This window comes from Nomia melanderi, chromosome 7 (genome assembly GCF_051020985.1).
Source record: "Nomia melanderi isolate GNS246 chromosome 7, iyNomMela1, whole genome shotgun sequence".
NCBI classification, from domain to species: domain Eukaryota; kingdom Metazoa; phylum Arthropoda; class Insecta; order Hymenoptera; family Halictidae; genus Nomia; species Nomia melanderi.
In genome coordinates this window covers 3,402,842-3,422,963 of record NC_135005.1, presented here as the reverse complement: position 1 = coordinate 3,422,963, position 20,122 = coordinate 3,402,842, and the positions used below count along the sequence as shown (strand labels likewise).

At 32.1% G+C, this 20,122-nt stretch overlaps 1 protein-coding gene across 1 annotated transcript in view; it reads left to right on the top strand.

Moving 5' to 3' along the window:
• Positions 1 to 20,122, top strand: part of LOC116424200 (uncharacterized) — a 208,468-nt gene that overhangs the window by 113,322 nt on the left and 75,024 nt on the right. The window contains exon 4 of the mRNA XM_076369118.1: positions 5,215 to 5,499. Within this exon, the coding sequence (XP_076225233.1) occupies positions 5,215 to 5,499 (285 nt within the window). The remainder of the gene's footprint in view (positions 1 to 5,214; positions 5,500 to 20,122) is intronic.

Genomic DNA, 20,122 nt, shown 5'->3' with positions numbered 1-20,122 from the left:
TCTTGTTGTTTGCATTACTCGCGAATGAAATACGATGATTATTTCACGAGAATTTATTCACCGTGTAATGAAACATTTCAACGACACATTTTTATGAATATTAAAATAATTCAGTTTTTTCGACGAGCTAGTGGCTTTACATTCTTTTTTTGTGATTTTATTTGACGATTCTCGTTGATGGATTATCAGAAGACTGTGATTTAAACGCGAATACGATTCTTTGATGTTTTTGAACTATTTCGTTTTTAATGTACTGGGTACACTGGAAAATGATATTACTGTATTGTTTTTTGTTTTACATGAATATTTTGGTGCCGGAAGACGGTGAGCAGCGTCTGGATTGTAATCCTAGACAATATTAAGCATTATTCGGAAAAAGTTTATTTAATAATAAGAATAATGAATAAATAATTAGTCATTACTCATTTATTTGTTATTAAAGTTGTTTGTTTTGTATGATGTAGTGAACAGTTCTTGGGTCTTTATTCACATATTATATGTCGAAATGTGCAAAACATATACAAAATTAATGCATAACTCACATAGAATATACGCAAAAAATATATAAGTTGCAAGCAAAATTGATTAACAATTTCAAATATAATAAAATACAATATAATTACGGGTATATTAATATATAATATAATTCAATTATGTTTTTCACAAAAGCATAATCGAATATACCTAATGTTAAAAAAACTATGTATAAAAAATTAGTATAATTCTTCTAATCGTAATTTTCAAACGCATACAATCTAAACTAAATTTTCACTTTAAAATATTCATTTTCTTATCGTGATACACTTCTTATTCGATTTCAGCATTCTAAAGCAAGTTTTAATATCTCATATAATTTTTTTTATTAATTTGTTCATAAAAATTACATTTACCTTACATTTATTAATGACCATATTTCCAAATAGTAGTGTCATTAATTATAAACTTTCAGGTATAATCGCAATTTATCACAATTGCATGAGTATTTTAACGATTCTTCTGTCATTAAACAAATAATGGCATAAAATAATGGTATAAAATTACATCAAGAACCAGGGACCACTTAGATTACATAAAAGTTCATATCATCGGTACCACTAGTATCGTCAAGTTAAAGGTTAATATTTTTATGCGTATTTTAAAACGCAAAAATACATAACACAATTTTAAAATCAAAATGTTCTGTGTGCAGATCTGAATTCGCCTTGAACGATCGCGAATCGTAAATTGTCGAATTTATGTTAACACTTTCTTTACTACATTATTTTTCAAAAATCTTTAAAAGGAATAAAATTTTTCTCTTTTTCGTTTCAAACGATTTTATCCTTGAGATTACAAATTTTATCCGTTTTACAATCTTAAGCATAAGTGAAATGCAAGAGATCATTTGTGTATGAGTAATGTGTTGCAGAATGTGTTAAGAAATAATAATAAGATATAAACGTTCCAGTTCAATACTCTGTATTAAAAACTTTGTATTGATCTTTATATTTTTTAAATAGTTCTATTTACAAAAAACTTACTGCAATCGAATAATTGTATTTAAATACTATAAAAGCCCAGTAAAAACATTTCTTTTTGCTACATCCGCAATTATAATATAATATATTTTTACTTTTCATTTTCACATATTTATTTATCACAATTATTTTAAAATCATTCAATTCTTAGGCCATTTATTTCTGTTGCTTTCATTCGTTTATATAACTATATAGTATTTTCTGTGTTCGATTGGTTAAGGGGAAAGGGAAGGAGAAAATGGTAAAATGGGAATAATGTAACAGTTATAATGAATGGTATTCGTAATTTTAAACGTTCGACGTAATTTTAAACGGTCCAGCCACAATTAATTCGTAGGTACAGCGGTGCAGTCTTTTTTGTCGACGAATATGAATATAAATATTCAAACGCATGCAAATTAAACCCGTCTCGGTACAATGTACATCCGGTGCAGCGGTTTGTTGTTTCAAACAGAACACAAAATTTTGTGTCAGTGTTGGTGGCAGGTTTACTGTAAAGGATTGTGCTCCGTTAGCAATGTAAAACCAACATAAAGAGACTGAATATTTTAAGAAGGGAAATCTTAATTGTTTCCTTCTGTTAATATTTAACTGAAGATATTAAAAAATAATATTTACATAAACTGCGTTCTTCTTATAGTTTGTAGAACAATTATCTGTAGTCTACATTATAAATATATACAACATTAATCATGATTACTATTTATGATTAACTTTTTTACATATTAAGATAAATAAATGATGTATTTTATATACTGATAGTGTACATGATGATTTGGAAATCAGTATAACATTTAATCTATGAAAATCAGTGTCTGTATAAATAGTGCACAGTTTGTTTCGCATACGTATGTGGTTCACCTGATAAAATCATAAATTCAAATTTCGTGATTATGTCGCTCATATCGTCAAGAGTAAGTAAACATGGAAGAGAATTATACTATAAGTAATTTCGTATATCCTGCAGGATGGACTTTGTAAATATACTGAATGACGAAAAATAATACATTGTGTCGTTTGACAGAATATTGACGACTTCGACAAAAAATGTCTAACATTGTGTTTGATTCTTTGAATAATTCTGTGTCAATTTTTAAGTAACCTTTTTATGTATCTACGTGTAATTATAAAATCGATCTAGACTTTCTTTAATAACCTTTATTTATAATTTTTAATTATTTTACAATACTATTAAGTTAGGAGCTTTTCAACATTTTTCAACCCAATAACGTTGCTTTATAAGATCATATGTTCCTACTTGTTTAATAACATTTCAAATGTACAAATAAACTGAAGACCATAATAGATTAAAATATATCAATTCCTTTTACTTAATTCCCACATAAACAGTAACCATCTATATTATTTATCATTAAAAGTTCGATTTCTATTAGAATAAATATAATTTACTACAATAAATCACTAAGTGGTTGAAAATAAAAATAGTTTTTCTGTTAAACCTGTAAACGTTGTATACTTCAAATAAATCTAGATTGACGGCACATGTAGTCCTACAATTTCACGAACCACTACTGTACACTTTAATAATTGCAGAAATATCTGTATGTAGTATATAAGTTATTTTATGCAAAATATCTACAAAGAAAATAGTTGTCGAAAATCAGAATTCCTTGATTCAGCACACGAAAGGTTAAAAATGCTCGGTGCCAGATGAGAACGACGCGGAGAAAGATAAACAAAGTACAGGAACGTTGTTTTTGTATCGGTCCCGTTCAAACTAGTATAGAGTAGCTCGTACATCCTTTAATCTGCACGTATCACGACTACGTGACGTTGACGATTCGAGGACACCCTTCAACGTCAAACGCATGCTCGCGCGGGCAGGACTCTCTAATGAAGTGTCCTGTCCGGTCGAGGACCTCCATTGCATATCATTTGTCCGTTAGATGCGTATGCAGTTACATTCGCCGTGCTGGCCCTTGAACCAAGTAGCTGGAACGCTTTTAACTTGCATTGAATAATTGAATTTTTTATGGTATGCATCCAACGCCGCAGCAGAATTTTCGATATTCAAAATGTATCGATCGTTGAAATGCTTTGCGAGATACTGTGTAACTGGAGAATCAGATATTTGTATGAGACCAAATACTGTTCACATGTGCTGAACTTGCAGCCGATCAATTGTGGTAGTCGTAATATGCAACTGGATATAAGGTTAAAAATATTAGTTTACTGCTAAATACTAAGCTACTTGTATCAATTATTTTTATTACATATTTTTGTGTACTAATATTTCTGAATGAATAAGGAACTTTATATTTCCATGATTCATGAATGATAAAAATGAGGAACCAAATGTGTAGATTATAATGTAATAGATATTATATTGCATGATGCAGTATATTACCATTTAATACAATACTGCAATGAAATGCAATACACCTAATATAGTGCAGTATAATGCAGTACAATAGCATACATTGCAATGCAATGGAATGCATTATAATACAGTAGAATGCAATGTAATACACATAATGGAATAAAATGATAATCATAATATGTATAAGGAGAATATATACAATGGAAGTGTAAATCTCAGTTGCTAAATCGTAACTGTATCAAACTCATATGAGACGCGTTAAATATCCTAGGATACATATATTTAAATACTTTTATAAATTTTACTTACAAAAGACTGGATTAAATAATATTGAGTAGAAAAATATAATTTAATAGCAATTATTTGATGCGGTAAGAAACGTCACCTTCAATGTTTTTATTATAAAAATTCAGCTTATAAAAATTCAAATATTACCAAAATCATGATATTATTACTGAAAAAGCAATTCATCTGTTAATGGAACTGTACGACATATTCCACAAGAAGGCTTTTGAAATGTTTTCGAAAATAATCTTCTCGAGCATTGAATTAGTTGTTTTTCGCGTCCGACTCAAGCTTCTTACATTAAAGCTCCCATCAAGCCAAAGTGAACAAACTGCGCCATCTAAGTACTTACAAGAGGATCTGTCTGTTTGCTACCGTATGTTTATCCTTACGATCTTCTTGGCTGAACACTGCAACGGAAAAGTGAATGTGAGCGTCATCAAACGAACAATACAAATATATATTAGTATATCAATGAAACATTCAACGTATTAACCAAACAGGAAAAAGGGATTAACTAAAACGAGGTCAACGAATGCTAAAAAAAGAAACATATTGCATTATTCATTAAAGAGATCCAACCGAATTTTACAAATGAAAGTTACTCAAAAACCCATATCAGCAATCGTCAGTCTCATTCAAGAAATATTAATGATTATACCAGAAGATTATTTCGCAAATCCATCAAGAACGTCATTCCATCCAAGGACGCCTAACCTTCCAAATTTTACCTGGAATCCAGAGAAAGACGAAAGTACCGGAATCAACACAGAGGGTGTTTGCAAGGCAACTCAACTCGCTGGCGAGCCTCTTAGGAGCACTTAGGGAGGCGTACGAAAAATTTCATGCATACAAATGTCAAGAGTAAGCCGAGGAGCTAGATGTGAACCACATTTGGCGCGGAGTTCAAATGGAAGGGCAGAGGATTAAGCGGGAGAGGAACATGAAAGGCGGGCGGAGGGAAAGGGTGAAAGAATATGATACAAAAAGAACAAAAAAAAAACAAATCAAACAAAACACACACAATATTGGCCTGATTATCGAGAGCAAAACGTGATTTCTGTCTTCCAGGCGGCGCCGAGACAGACGCGGTTCAGGCAATCCTGGCCAGATACCTTCAGAGGCGTCTTCAGGGTTCGCAGCTGTCGACACCGCCGCCCCCGGCGGTCCTCTTCAGTAGCAACAACCAGGCCAGAGTGAGACAAGCCACTCAAAGGACGCCGAGTAATGCATTGCCGAGGAACGCCAGCGAGAAAGAGAGACGGGACCACGGTGAGGATTACGATGATTACGAGGACGACCTTGAAGGCTTCGAGGACAGCGAGAGGAGCAGGACCAGATTCGATCTGTTTGCCGGTAAAGTCCTCAGTGTGGTTCACCTTCTGTCTGCTCGAGCAATTTTTACGACGATTGTTTGGTGGTTTTGGGTTCTTGTATGCAGGAGCGCGCCAAAGGTATTTACCGCCTGTGTGCAAACTTTTATTGGCCTCCCCTTAAAAAATTGAAAAACATCATTATGACCTTTCAATATCGCTTCGCCGCAAGGTCGTACACCGTCTCACTCTTCGCACTATTAACCCTTTCGCTACAATGGACGAAATGTCTCGGTTCCACGATGTCGAAGAACTGACGCCATGAACGAGATATCTCGTCATCAGTGATGTCTTACGCACGATGCTACCATGGTAATGAGATATCTCTTCTATTGTAGCGAAAGAGTTAATCATTATACTGCATTGCATCATTTAGGTGAGATATTGGGTGTATAAAATAAATACTAGATATTTGTCTTTTACCACTCGGGTGCGGTGCACCCCTTGCACCCTCGGGTTGGCGCGCCATTGCTCGTATGTACCTTTCTTACCTTTCTTTCAAATGAACGTCAGCCTTGTTGGTGGTTACTGTTTGTTCGATTATTGAATGGGAGTTGATACTTGCAGAATCGTCTCGTAAATATTCTTTTATTATCTTGTTTCCCCATGAATTTTAACATGTATTAATGGTTTTTTAAAATAATTGTAAATATATTTATTGATGTTGTATATAACCTTGATTGTTGTTGTCACAGTTACAGATGCAATTAATTGTAATGTCGGCATCTGAATATGGTGTTAAGAAACACCACTACATTATGAATACAAATGTATTTCATTTAAGAAACTTGGAGGGTTTTCTAATTTATAGAATAAAACAGATATTTTTAGTATGATATTTTCTATACATATATACTTTGAATGATCTGAAAAATAATAGAACTTATAAAATTTTAAATGTTTTTGGTAATACGTAGGTACAAAGCATAGATACCAGTGCACATTATTGTTCACTACTTCATATAGTACTTTGAAATAAAAATTGTATAAACTTCTTATATATAGTTCTAATTATAAATGCATATGCATATTGTTGAGAAGCAAAGAGTTTAATATAAAAATGCGTACACGCAAACATATGTTACAACGAGCAAAACAAAACAGCTGCATATCAGTTGTTATTACAGACGTATAACTTAGGACAAACTAAAGGAAAGAAATGTTAATACGTCGACCGCCACCAGAATTTTTTGTGTATTGTATAATATCTCTTTTTCCTTCATTACAAAGGCAAGTGGTGTTAGAATTAATACTTAACAGTTTAGCATCATAATTCTTATGCAGCACGATTATTTCGTTACTTATGCTACTAGATACTTCAATCGAATATCATTTTTCTGTTTATAATCGTTTTCATCTCTTGCCCTGCGACTTAATTTCGCAGTTGCACTTGTTGGAACTATTTATCGTTAATGATACATTAGCAAAACAAAAAATTCCATGTTCTTTCTATGTATAAATATACTTTAAACCATATAAATTGCTAACGAAAAAGATAATGTTACATTTGAACTCAAAAGAACTGAATGACATTTATATTTGTTAAACTACATTAAAAATCTAATTTCTATATTCTATAATCTAGATTTCTAAATCTAGAAATCTAGATACGAAATTGTAAGGCAAGGGGTTAAGCAATTTAGAGAGTGCGGTCATCAATGACTACCGCGGCGGTCAACGTGTTATAATCATCAGTTAACACATAAACGTTTACATTAAGTAAATATATCTTAATAATTTTCATGAAACATTACTATTTTGGAAAAAACAAGCAGTTTCGTGAAACCTGAGTCTTTCAAAGAACCTGAGTATTTTCAGGAAACATTACTCTTTTGGGAAATCTGAAAATTTCCGAAAATTCAATCCGAACTCGAAACAGATACCCATTTCGATATTTCCGGTTCTTGTGCTTCTAACGAGCGTTAATAATTTCAACTCATATCAGCGGAAACAATCATTAGTGTAGAAGCACAGGTAACGGTGTTTAGTGTTTGCAATGGGCCGGGAGAATATTAAAAAATTAATGTTCTGATATCGACGTTGTTCAATCTGCCTCGCGTTATCTTCGATTGTCCGATTACCTGACGTTTTATTTGATTATTGGAATCCGAACGTAACGCGGACCAGCCCGATAATCCGTCTGTCTTGCATTTTACGTGTAATAACAGAGATAGCCGGATAAATAACGACCTAACCGGATTAACCGACATTATTGTAGACAAGCAATCGCGTGCACGATACGGCAGTCATTTGGATCTACGGATTAGGAGCGTGCAATGTCCTTCAGGATTATTAGGTATGCAGAGCACAATTGTGTGTTGTTTACTTAACGGCGTATTTGATGTTTATTAACGCTATTAGAATTCCGTGAAAGTCAAATGAAAATAGTCATTTCTCTTATATTTTATTGAGTAGATAAATAATGAATGTATATTTATTTTTTATGAAATTTTAACGAAATTTAAGCTAATAGTTAATATACGTAAATAAATATTAAGAAATAAAATTTATATTCTATAAATTATTTATTAATTTGAATAGATATTTATAACTTCCAATTATAACAATAATAATTATGAAAATTATAAAAGTAACTACTTTTATTTCAAAGTACTGTAATGAATGAATTTAAAAATACAATTTTATCATTATATGCTTATTAATCGGGGTTAGTATGAAACAATCTGAAAATTCTAACAAAAGCACTTAATACATTTATACGTATTCTTTCATGTTTTTGAGGTATAGATTTGAAGTAAATTATTAGAAATATACTTCGTATTGAGAAATTAAGGGGGTTGTGTTCTCTAATAATATACTACATATAACTTTTTACCAAGCACAAGAATTTAATTTAGAACTTTCATACACATTCACCTCTTTGAAAATAATAACTAAAAATTATGTGAATCTGTAGTAATTTTGAGGTTTGTATCAGGGGTGCAGTAGGCAGAAACGGTAAAATTGCTATAGGAAAATAAAATGTACGTTTATTGAGACACGGTTTAAAATACAAGAACTATTCTACGCGATGGTTCAGCTGTGATTGAGTGCAGCCAGCAATGGGACACTTAATTTATGGTCCGATCATCGGGCCACGTGCTTTAAGCACTTCTTAAAGAAAACAGTCTCGTGTCGCACCAGGCGCTCGAACCGAATCTCCTATTACAAATTTGGAGAGATCGCCTTCTAGCACGACAAAATCGATTATAAAATCAATGATATATTAGGAAATATAAATGTCTCATAAAGAACATGAAATACTACAAACAGTAAATTGTCTAAGATGAACAATTTAACATACACAATTTTAATGATAAGTGTAATAAACACATACCACAAGAAATTCCAAGTTTTAATAATTAACTATCAAATTACCAACGAGACAATACATCTCACAGCGTAATTAAAATTTTTAATTAAGCAAACAAACCGCTAGAATAGCACTGTGTCCACCCCAAAAATAGTCCGGACCCTATTTCATGAAATAAATCAGTCACTCGATTAAGAGGTATGGATTATCTTATCATTTGATCGTTTTACTACAATCTACGTCCGGTTGTTTATTTTAACATATTCGCGATATTTTACTCATTACTGGTCAAAATGAAAATCTTAAGTTAATTATCGCAAATTTCTAACGTTAAAACAAGGATAAAAATGAGACTATTTAGTTTGGAATATTAATCTTTAATTTAATCGTTTGTTCTTTAAAATGAAGACGGTCAGCAGTCTTGAATGTATTAACACTAAAACTACCGGACGGGTCAAATTGACCTACTTCAGAATGTTTATTCTCAAGTATTTAAATTATGCATGCGTTTTTGCGCGAGACTTCAAATTAAATTCCTGTATTTTTGCGAGCATGAGACTAGAAGAATCTTCGAATCTCACGAAACGTGTTCTAATGTTTGCCAAAAAAATTAGAAATAAGTCACTCTAATTCCTCTATGGTTTCAGTGTTAACCTAATTTTTCCCGTAAGTAAAACAATAAAAAAGTCAATTCAGTAGTTTAAGTGTTAACAGCTCGCAAGCCTGCCAGATCTCAGTGTCAGATTCCTCACGTTCCAGTGACAAATGCGACAATATGTAGCATTATCGTATCAGCAACCGCTCCGTAAGGAAGGAAGCGAGAACACTGTCCGGTCAGAACGAAATTACCCACCTGCGGGGGTGTAATGCGATAACAAGGCCTGTAGAGGAGCGTGCATTGACGTCACGACGCCGCACGTTTCTGTTCCGTTGAGGGCAGAACGGTGCCCGTTCCCGGGCCAGTGTGTTGAATCGTTCAACGCTAAACACGGTGTCGCCGTATTGGCTGCACGCTTCGGATCCCGCATGTCGTTTCGACGTTGGGAATGCGCTCGCCCGTCACAAATGCCGCTCTCAGCCCGCTCGTTCACGGCTTCCTGTGCATTTCTCCGTCGAACAAGACGGATTTACGTTGCGTCGCTTCATCCGAGCAGCACGGACCCCCAGTCGCCTCCATAATCGTGCCACCCCCTACCTCTCAGTGGCGATCCTCCTTTGTCGGGTAGGGGGTTCGAAGAAGGCAGGTCACCGATCACGGATACGCAACTCGATAGAAGGACAAAAGGCGTTTGCACGAAATCCACCCGATTGACGAATTTCGAAGTCGCCCAAAAACGAAATTTCCTTACGTGGTGAGGAACGTAAAGCGTCAAAGAGGTAAAGGGTGATTCCTTATAAAGAAATAAGACAGAAATATGGAATGATCTTTTTCATAAAACGTTTAATCTCCTACGCTACAATATCGTCTCAGACTCGCAGTGAGGATTTCAAATAGAATTTAACAAATATAAATATTATTGAATTTATTTCAATGCAAATTACATATTATTCCTCTGTTGTCAATGATTATACCTTAGAGCATACGTTGACGTAGAATAAGACTAGTATTTTCACTTATTTTCAATAAATTATTAATTACAAAGCAGCTAGATCGATCATAGTTCAGAAAGAAATCATGGAGTAAGGGGTTCATTTTCGTGCAAGTCGAGATTGAAAATTCACTATATTCACGCAGTTAGTATTGAAATACGGTTTTCCGTATTATATACAATGCCTTTTTTGCTTATTAACAATATTGGGTATTGTATCATGTATTATGAATATTAATATTGATAATTTAAATACTAACATTTTTATTGACTCTTTTATTTAGGGAAAAATTTGTTCTTAATTCTATTAGTTACATGAATATTCATAAAGAATGATCATTACCTGTTCTTGCTTGTTTGTTGCGAATAGATTACTTATGAAAAATAAAATAATACATAATCTATAAATTATGATTTATACAATCTTACAATAAGTGTACATGAAAATGTCATTAAAAGCAATGTCCTTAAAATGTTATTAGTTTCTCAACGTAAATTTTAGTATTAACTTTTACATTGAGTTCTTTAATCATTATTTTCCTTTTTATTTTATTCCTATAAACTCTGAAGTTATAATTGTACTAATATCGTCCTTGTTTCATTTCATCAGTTATTGGTTTTCAATCTTATTTCTATCAAATCCAATTTTAAATCGATTTTTCGTTCACAATAGAGTATAATAGTCGCGACAGTTCCGAATATTCACTGAAGTTTCTGAAGCTTTATAAAGGTAGATTGGAAAATACACTTTCACGAGTGGTCCGTTTCTTCGGTACACTACAATGAACTTTCGTTTCGGCGGACGAACAAATGCGTTTGCGTGCTTACGGCGCCTTATTCAATTATCGAGCCACTCAAGACCATCGAAGATATATATTTTATGTATTTTAGTATGACAAAATTGAACACACTTTAGTCGACAATAGCACCGGTTTCATTAGAGTTTTCACTGCAGCATAGAATAATTGTGTGAACAGTTTTTATGTATTGTTTTCTTAGATCGATTGTTATCGATTATAATAATGTTATTATATCCAGTTATGACTGTAACACATATTTTTAAGAAAGGAAATTTGTATAATTTGGAGCCCAGGATTCATTAATTTTATATTATTTGTGTCAGTTATTCAAATGACTAATAAGAAGCGAAATCAAATAACGTGTTTTAATTAAGTACATCCATTTTCCATATATAGCCGTGTAAGAAGAAATGATATAAAATTAAATACTTACAGCGTTGCAATTTCTTACTGCATTGTGTAAAGCTGAGTGCAATTTTTTAATCCAACAATGTAACTTTGAATTTTCCTAAAATATTCTAGCAAAGAAGATTTTATACTTCATTGACGAAAAACTTAGCAAGCGTTTCGCCAAGAATGAAAATTGCAGCTTCCACTTTGTCTCTAAGATTTCAAATTCTTCAGAAAGTCCACGAATGCAAACTCTTACGTTAAAACTTCCGCTTTGCCTTTAGTTTTACTTAACTGGGTAGCTCGCTGAAAAGAGGAGAAGCTTCTAAGGTTTCTTACAAAAAGCGTGTATGCATGGTTTTTATAAAATGTAATTAAACTGGAAGATCTAATTGCGTGGGTTTATTATTAATACATAATTTATTTACTTAATTATTACAGAGGATACATTTCAGTATTGATAACACACAGTTTAATTGCTATCAGCGGATATCATCATAATGTTACGCTAATAATATTAAACATACTTATATAAAATATTTAAATTACTAAATAAAAAGTAGGCGAATCGCGTTAAACAACGTATATTGAACATGTATGACAATATTTTTTTTTTTATGAAAAACTGCATTTTCCGAAACATCACTTTTCATACTTGTTAGCTACACATGTTCAGTACATGCTCACACTGTCTGCTTATTGCTCATTAGTTCTACTAGTAATCAGCATTAATGGTGGTACAATATTTTTATATCTTCACCGCTAATAATTATTAAATACTCAATACTCAGTAACGTAGAAAAAAATGCTATGTCACTGATAATATTTATAAACATTAACATGTATAGAAATAGCTTGTGTTGGATTAAATATATTTTCTAAAGAATTGTCTTCATTTGAAGTGTGTTACGAATTCAGTAACATTTTCTTACATAATATCGCTCACGAATTAAACAGCATCATAAATACAGTCAGTACACTGTAGAATTTTGAAATTCTTTAACAAATACTAAAAGGAACTATAATATGCATATTTGAGTATCACGACAGAGTACGGTTTCATCGTATTTTTTATTTTCTGAAACTGTTCTCAACGGTGAGAAGAATTTTATTTAGCTTCTGTTTCTTGGAGTTTATCTTCGTAATTACTCATGGATATTGATATAAACTTCCGCAGTTTAAGGATCGCCGCGATATGAAACTGGCGAGCCCCGTTTTTATTAATAAAATTACAAACCTCCAGTCAGGATCATCTTGTTTCTCCCTGTTTTCTCACTTTCTCTCTATCTTTCTCCTATTCTACTCCCTATTCGCCGATTTAAACACCGTCAATTCGATATTCCGGTCGGGCCCTGTCGCGGTTTTAATTGAGCGCGAGGGATTTCGATATTCGTCCGATGCAATATGCAATCAAGCGACCTATCCAATCAAATCCTCGTGTACCATCGACCGCGTGCAGATGCAACGACAACCGACTTGTTGATAACTTTTATTTGTTGCTCGACGTCTGTGTCCCTCCCATTTCTCGTCCTCTGTCTTTTCACAGGCCCCATTCGACATTCGTCCAATTAAATGTCCGTCGACTGTTCGCTCTTATATTACTGTCCAGCCATTTTTCTTTTGGACGTTATTGCACCTGGCCACTGGTAAATTGTTTAGTTGCGTACGACCTTTTAATATACCTGTTCAAAGTAGACGTATAGAATAGAATTATTTAACAGCTGTTTTACGAGCGTTTATTGTACAATTTATTCTATTGGTCTTAGAAAAATTGACGTTCCTTCAGATAGATTTTGAAAATTAGAGGTTTAAAGATAGACAATTAAAATACATATTCACGTTATTGTATGAATCAAAATCGAGGTAGACATTAACTAAATAATATTTATAAAATTCAATGTACGTCAAATTAACGCGTTCCGTAAACCTAGTGTTACAATTAACAACACGTATATGCTATATATTTTGCTGTGTATATAGGGTACTACCTACATCGTAGTACAACTGAAATGAATTTAGAAAAAATAAGTTGAAAATATAGAATAAAACTTTTTCATAGGAGACTGCATTCTTGAAATACTTGATTTTAAAAGTGTATTTAACACTTATACATTGATACTAATAAGAAAATTATGAGGAAAAAATATTAGTAGGTTCTTAAGTACTAAGTGCAAACCAAGTTTCAAGGGACGATTATCTAGAAAATGAAACACTCCAAGAAAAAATGACACTGTTTAATTTCCACTTATTTTTTCATATAAAATAATTGTCTTTCTAGTTGTATCACGATTCATGGAATACATTGCATACTATACTAACGTAATATTTATTAAAATAAAAGGCTGAAGTAAAATGAAAAAGAATGACGCGATTATTTTAACAAATAGATAATTAATTGTTGAAAGAATTAGTATTATTTCGGGTTTTAAGATGACGAGTATACTCGTCAAACACTGTTAACTGGTTAAGAAATTAATGATTTTCGTATATTTTACATGAGACACCAACATTTTCACGGAACGAAGCACTTATTATGGTAAAATGTAATATTAAATTATTTCATAGAGTATACCTAGCTAAATTTGACTGCTTTATGTCACACCATTGATAGCATTGAAACGTTTATAAACAATGATCGCTTAGATGAATGAATTACAGTACCTTCTTAATTAGGATTAAGTTACCAGTCATGCGTAACTTCCATGGTATTTTATGCGTTAATACATTCTCTGTCAGAATGTTTTAAAATATTGACTGCCAAATACGAATTAAATCGCAGTGAAAAGTCGATTTTATTTCACGCAACACCTGCACAGTAACTGGTTTGGTTAGGTATATTCTTGTCAAAAATTAACTTTTATTGCCCATTATGCTTGATGTTAGCACACTACGATACCGTTGATTAATCAAAATAGTGTTTGGGACAAATTTATGTGCGGAAGGTGTGGCAGTCTATGTGTTAAATAAATTTTCAAACTAACTGCACTATTTTCTCTTTATTTATAGATTTTCGTTGCCTTCAAGTTACTTATTTCATCAGCTAACATTATTATCTACATAAGTCATACTGCAGAGAAACTGTTAAACTTTACATTATTTATTGCAAATACAAACGTGAAAAATTGCTCTAAAATTATAGAACTTCAAAAAATGTTTACTCACATCGATGTTTTCAATTGTGAATATTCAGTACTATGATACAAATTTTATTAATTAAAACGACCATTAAACTCAAACGACAATTAGTACAGTTAATGAATTGAAATCTGTTACAAAAATATCGCCACAGAAAGTAAAGAAGATATGACGTAGTTATGTAATATTTAAAAACGGAGGAGTGATCAATATTTAACATTCTCTACTTGAAAGTTCAAAATAAAGATTTATAACGCCAAATAAGTAATGAATATTTTGTAATATAATATACGTATACATTTTAATTGATCAGAAAAATCTAATACTAATTTTTATGGCATATTATTGAAAGTTGAACAATACTCACCCTTAAACTACAAATGTTGTATATTTAAAATGCGAATTTTAACAAGAGGAGGTGAAATGCTTGTTCTACATTTACCTTAAGAAATCCATTAATTGATCGTACAAGTTTTCATTTGATCGCGGTTTCTGTTAAACAGATGAAAATAATAACTGGTAGATACATCTGCCACTAGATTGATCAGTAATAATACAATATCGGCAGAGAAAACGTAAAGCCCCGGAGATTATCATTTCCCAGTTGAAATCGCGTCGCTGTGCCAACATTTCGTATCCGGTTTCACTCACAGGAACAGTATATTTCGAATGTGTTTGCGATATTTCGTTCTCTATCGTCCAGAAAGTTTTCTTTAGCCCGCGGCAACTTGGAAATTAACAGATATGCAGGTGTGTTTGCACAGATTTAAGCGGAGAAAAGTTGCGAAGAAAAGTGCAGAAGACGGCTGAACTCTGAAAGGCCGTTTAACCTATTCGCACAGAACGAGAAAGGGAAATCATACTGGCTCTTGGGAAATTGTAGTTTGTTTAGCGCGTACCATGCATTCATTGCAGATCTTTGTACGAATTTAGATTTTTATGCACTCATTTGTACAAATTTGAATCAAAGAAAAATTTATTGATTGTATGACATGTTCAACTGTAACTTCCAATGAAGGCAAAAAGTTCATTGAAATTTATTAAATTTTTAATTAAATCAAATTTTAACAATTCGTACAGTCACAGTTAGAAAAACTGATATTCGTTCATTTAGATTTTGGAAATTAGTGGTTTAAGACTAGATAATTAGGATACATAGTTATTTAACTACATCAATCAAAATCGATTGAAACATTTACCAAATACGAAAAATGAAAATTGAAATAAAAAATAGGTATAAGTGATAGAGCAATAGAAACATAGCAATAAATATGTATTATAGAGGAATAATAAATTTAAAATTCATTAAATAAATTCATAAGAAAAAATTTAAGGTTCAATTGATTAGGTAATTCGTTATGAAAATATATCAGACAAAAGATAACACTACAAAAATTGCTGTTTTGAACTATGAATTATGGGAATTTGTTTGTTCCAATATAGATTATAGTTTAAATATTATTATAAATCAAATCGTCAATAACTGGCTTACTACTATTACGTATATACAAGGTTCATATAGTTCTTAGATTTAATTAGCGCATTGGATCTTAATTTATATATCTTATTACAAAAATCTCTTCATATGTGAATAACTTATCAATAATTTAACCATAATCTTTATTATTATATCTAATTCACAAGCTGTCAAGTCTCTTTAAATATTTCTAGAATAGTTTCAGTTGAATCAGATTTGATCAGTGTCACTGTCATCTGTACTGTTGCAGCGTGTACCTTGGCTACCGTTCCATAGAGTTTACGTATTTATAAAATGACATTTCACTCTTTATTATATGAAAGTTAATGCGTTGGATAATGGACCGCGAAATTGATGTTGCTGCGCATTTAGCATGAGTAAATGCATAACTTGTTATCCGTTCCTGTCATTGACGGAATTTCATTTAAACTGACACCTGGGACAGACACGTTTTCATTTTGACATTTCATTCCGGATAATGAAGTTACTGGTTTTCCTAATTGCTTTTAAAAAATAAACGATTTTCTGCGACATAAATGCATAACATTAATCTTTCAGTGATATGATATGAAGGAAAATTGAAGTTTCTTTAATGAAATTATTTTATTTCTATGCGAATTGCTTGATGAATATATCATATGCGTATGACTAGAAGGATATACCTTCATTCCTTCAGTAATAAAGTTCCATTCAAATATAAATCTATTCGAATAAAATCGTGTCTAACACTAATACAGATTAATTCTTATTATTTAATGAAATAGTATCCTTGTTATTATTATTAATATTATCTACCACTACATTGAAGATCTTATGCACTGACATAATTCATAAAAATGCAAGACACAGCAAAATATATAACCAAATAAATATCTTGATATTTCACTTTCGATAAAATAATCTTTAAAATAATAGAACTAAACTCAAATTTCATTCGTATCTCTAACCCTCAATTACAATCATATTCCAAGATAAATCTTTCATTATACAATAAAATTACTATTTTCTGACATTATACTAATAATTATCACATTTATCATAATACCAATTAACATATCTGTCGTTATTACAATTATTAAAATAAAAACTACTACTAACTATTTTCCTGTTCCAATATTCAAAACTAAAGTATGCACTCCTCCCAATGTAACATTCGTTTACGATAGTGTGCCGGAATTCCATCAGCCGGATGAATCACGTTCGGCCAGCAATGCGGAACGCGTGCGCGAAAAGCAGCCTAATCGCGTAAAACAGTGGTGAAATCGCGAATGGACCCAATATCTGCTCATCGCCTGTCAACCGGTCGACATACCATATCGTTTCGTCGTTTCCTCGACACTCGGCAGGAATTAATAATTGTCCATCCACGCGCATAATGCGCGCCGCTGCGCATTCGTATTCGATCCCGGTGAACAATGCCGCCAATTCTCTGTTATTCCACGCTCGGCCTCTAATGCACTCGGCTACCGCGCCGGTGAGTAATCGTAAAGCGTTGCAACTGCTTCACTGGATTGCGGCTGGCACGATTAACAACCTTATGAAAAATATTTCGTTCGAGGTGTCGAAAGCTTTAGGGCGATTAAAATGTCTGCGATATCGATACGTCGAGACGTATGTATGCAGCTATTGAGTAAAAGTTAACACCCGTTACACAACACCAGTGTCGGAAATATAGGAAACAGTACGATGCCTTAAGAACGATAACTCTTTGGAAATTAATGGTTCCAATCGACGAGGCGTCACGCAGCATTCGTTGCGATCGATTTATTGGTTTCCGTGGAATGTATCTTTCAGAGGATCAGAGATTGAAAGCAGTTAAGATATCGGTTTCCGTTCTCGAAACAGTTATGAAGAACGGAAATAAGTCAAAACTGTTAATCGTTATATCGGTATCGGTTTTGAAACTATCCTATTTCTTAACTGTTAATTTTCGGTTCTTCAATTCGAGTCTTCATAATTGATTCAAGAATCGAAAAATAACACTTATAGAACCGTTTCAGAATTGATATTGTTTACTGGAACCAGAAGTGAAACCGATATAGCTCAGAACCGATGTACCGAATAACAGTTTTGATTTATTTCCATTCTTTATAACTGTTTCAGTCGGTACCGATATATAACAGTTTCAAACAATTATTTTCAAAACTATTTCCATCCCTTTATATCGTGGATGTAATGACACTGTGAGAAATGTGAAGTGTGGATGATGAGACTTATGAAGCTGTTGTGATCGACGAATAATTGAAACATAGTAGAAACATGAAATTGGTATCCTAATATACCTCTTGTTTCTGAAATCAAAAATGTAATGTAAATGTAAAGTTAATACAATCAGAAAATAATGAAATATAATTTCACAATACTGACAGTTTGTTTTTCGTTTATTATAATTCTATATAATTATTATATAGAAGATACATGTAATGCTTGCCATTGTGCAGATTCAAGCTTTGTTTCCGTGATAACGGTAAATGAAAATTGGAGATTCGACTTCCGGACGTAGAATTTGAACTTTGGACAACTTTGTTCTTGCTGTACGTATTTCAAATGTGGAAGCACTGGTATGCGTAATGAATAAGAAATGATTACAGTATTTACAAAATTGCTAATATTAACACGTATGCGACATACTGTTAAAAGTGTTTATAAAGATAGGAGAAATATTTCAATTTTCAATAGCTAATTTGTAAAAATGCAAGCATCAATCTGCTAAATGATATACAACTTTTTGACTTGTATTGGTTTGAGACATATGGAACTTTCCTTTTGTTATTACCCAACGTTCTTTTTAGCAATGCTAAACTTATTGTAAATAAGAGAAATAGAAAAAAATTTATTGTACAATTTTTAGTGAATAATTTACTCAGCGTATATTTAGTTTTTACATTTCCTATATTCTTTGAGGAATGAAGATCAATATCAGTTTTTAAATGATGTTATGTGTAATATTTCTGGATAATATAAACTTAATGGTAAAATTAAATTTCATACTATAATATTCAATAACCTAAAAAGTTATTGAAGCTTTGAAATACATGCTCAATATTTTTGAGACACCCAGTACACGAAGGTCGTGAATTCTAGAATCAAAGTAAACTTGATATTATGTGTGTCATGGACCTTACACTGAAACTATCTTGACCCAGATATAAGTCATGGATTCCTAAATCGAATTTGCCGCTGATCCATAGACGAAATCATGACGCACTACGCACATAATTGAATAAACCGATATTCTAACATCAGAAGTATTAATAGCAAAGCATTTAAAAAGAAAGATCATTTCTTTTGTTTTACTTTACATACTGACTTCGCCATATATTTTACGGAAGATGGTAAACACTTTCAATTAGATACGTTTTAACTTTAACTATTGCTTTTTTTGTAATTTAATGTTCTGTTACCAATACATGGAACAGCTTATAGTTTAACAATGTTCAAGAACGTAAAATAAAATTTTACTGTGCAATTGTTTTCATTCTTGTAAAAGTTGATTCAAAACATTTATAGGTATTTACAACTGAGTGTGCGTGGGTATGTACAATCTGATAATAAATTCGTCTTTTATTGACCAGGTTATTTATATTAATGGTTAAAAATGTTACTACATACAGCATGGAATGTTTTCAGTAATAACTGGATGTTTAACAATTAAATTTCCAGTATACAAATGAATAAATAGAAAATATTAGTTTGGTTACAAACTCCTGACGCATTTATCGAAAATATTGAATAGCATGCATATTATAAAATTTGGTTTCATTACCTCTCGATTCATTCATCTATTTATAATACTTATTTGCGTATCACTATATAAACATGACATTAAAAGAAAGACAAGACAACTTTTTCAGCAATCAAAAATTTATTTTATTACTTCTACAGCGCCCTACTTTAAACTC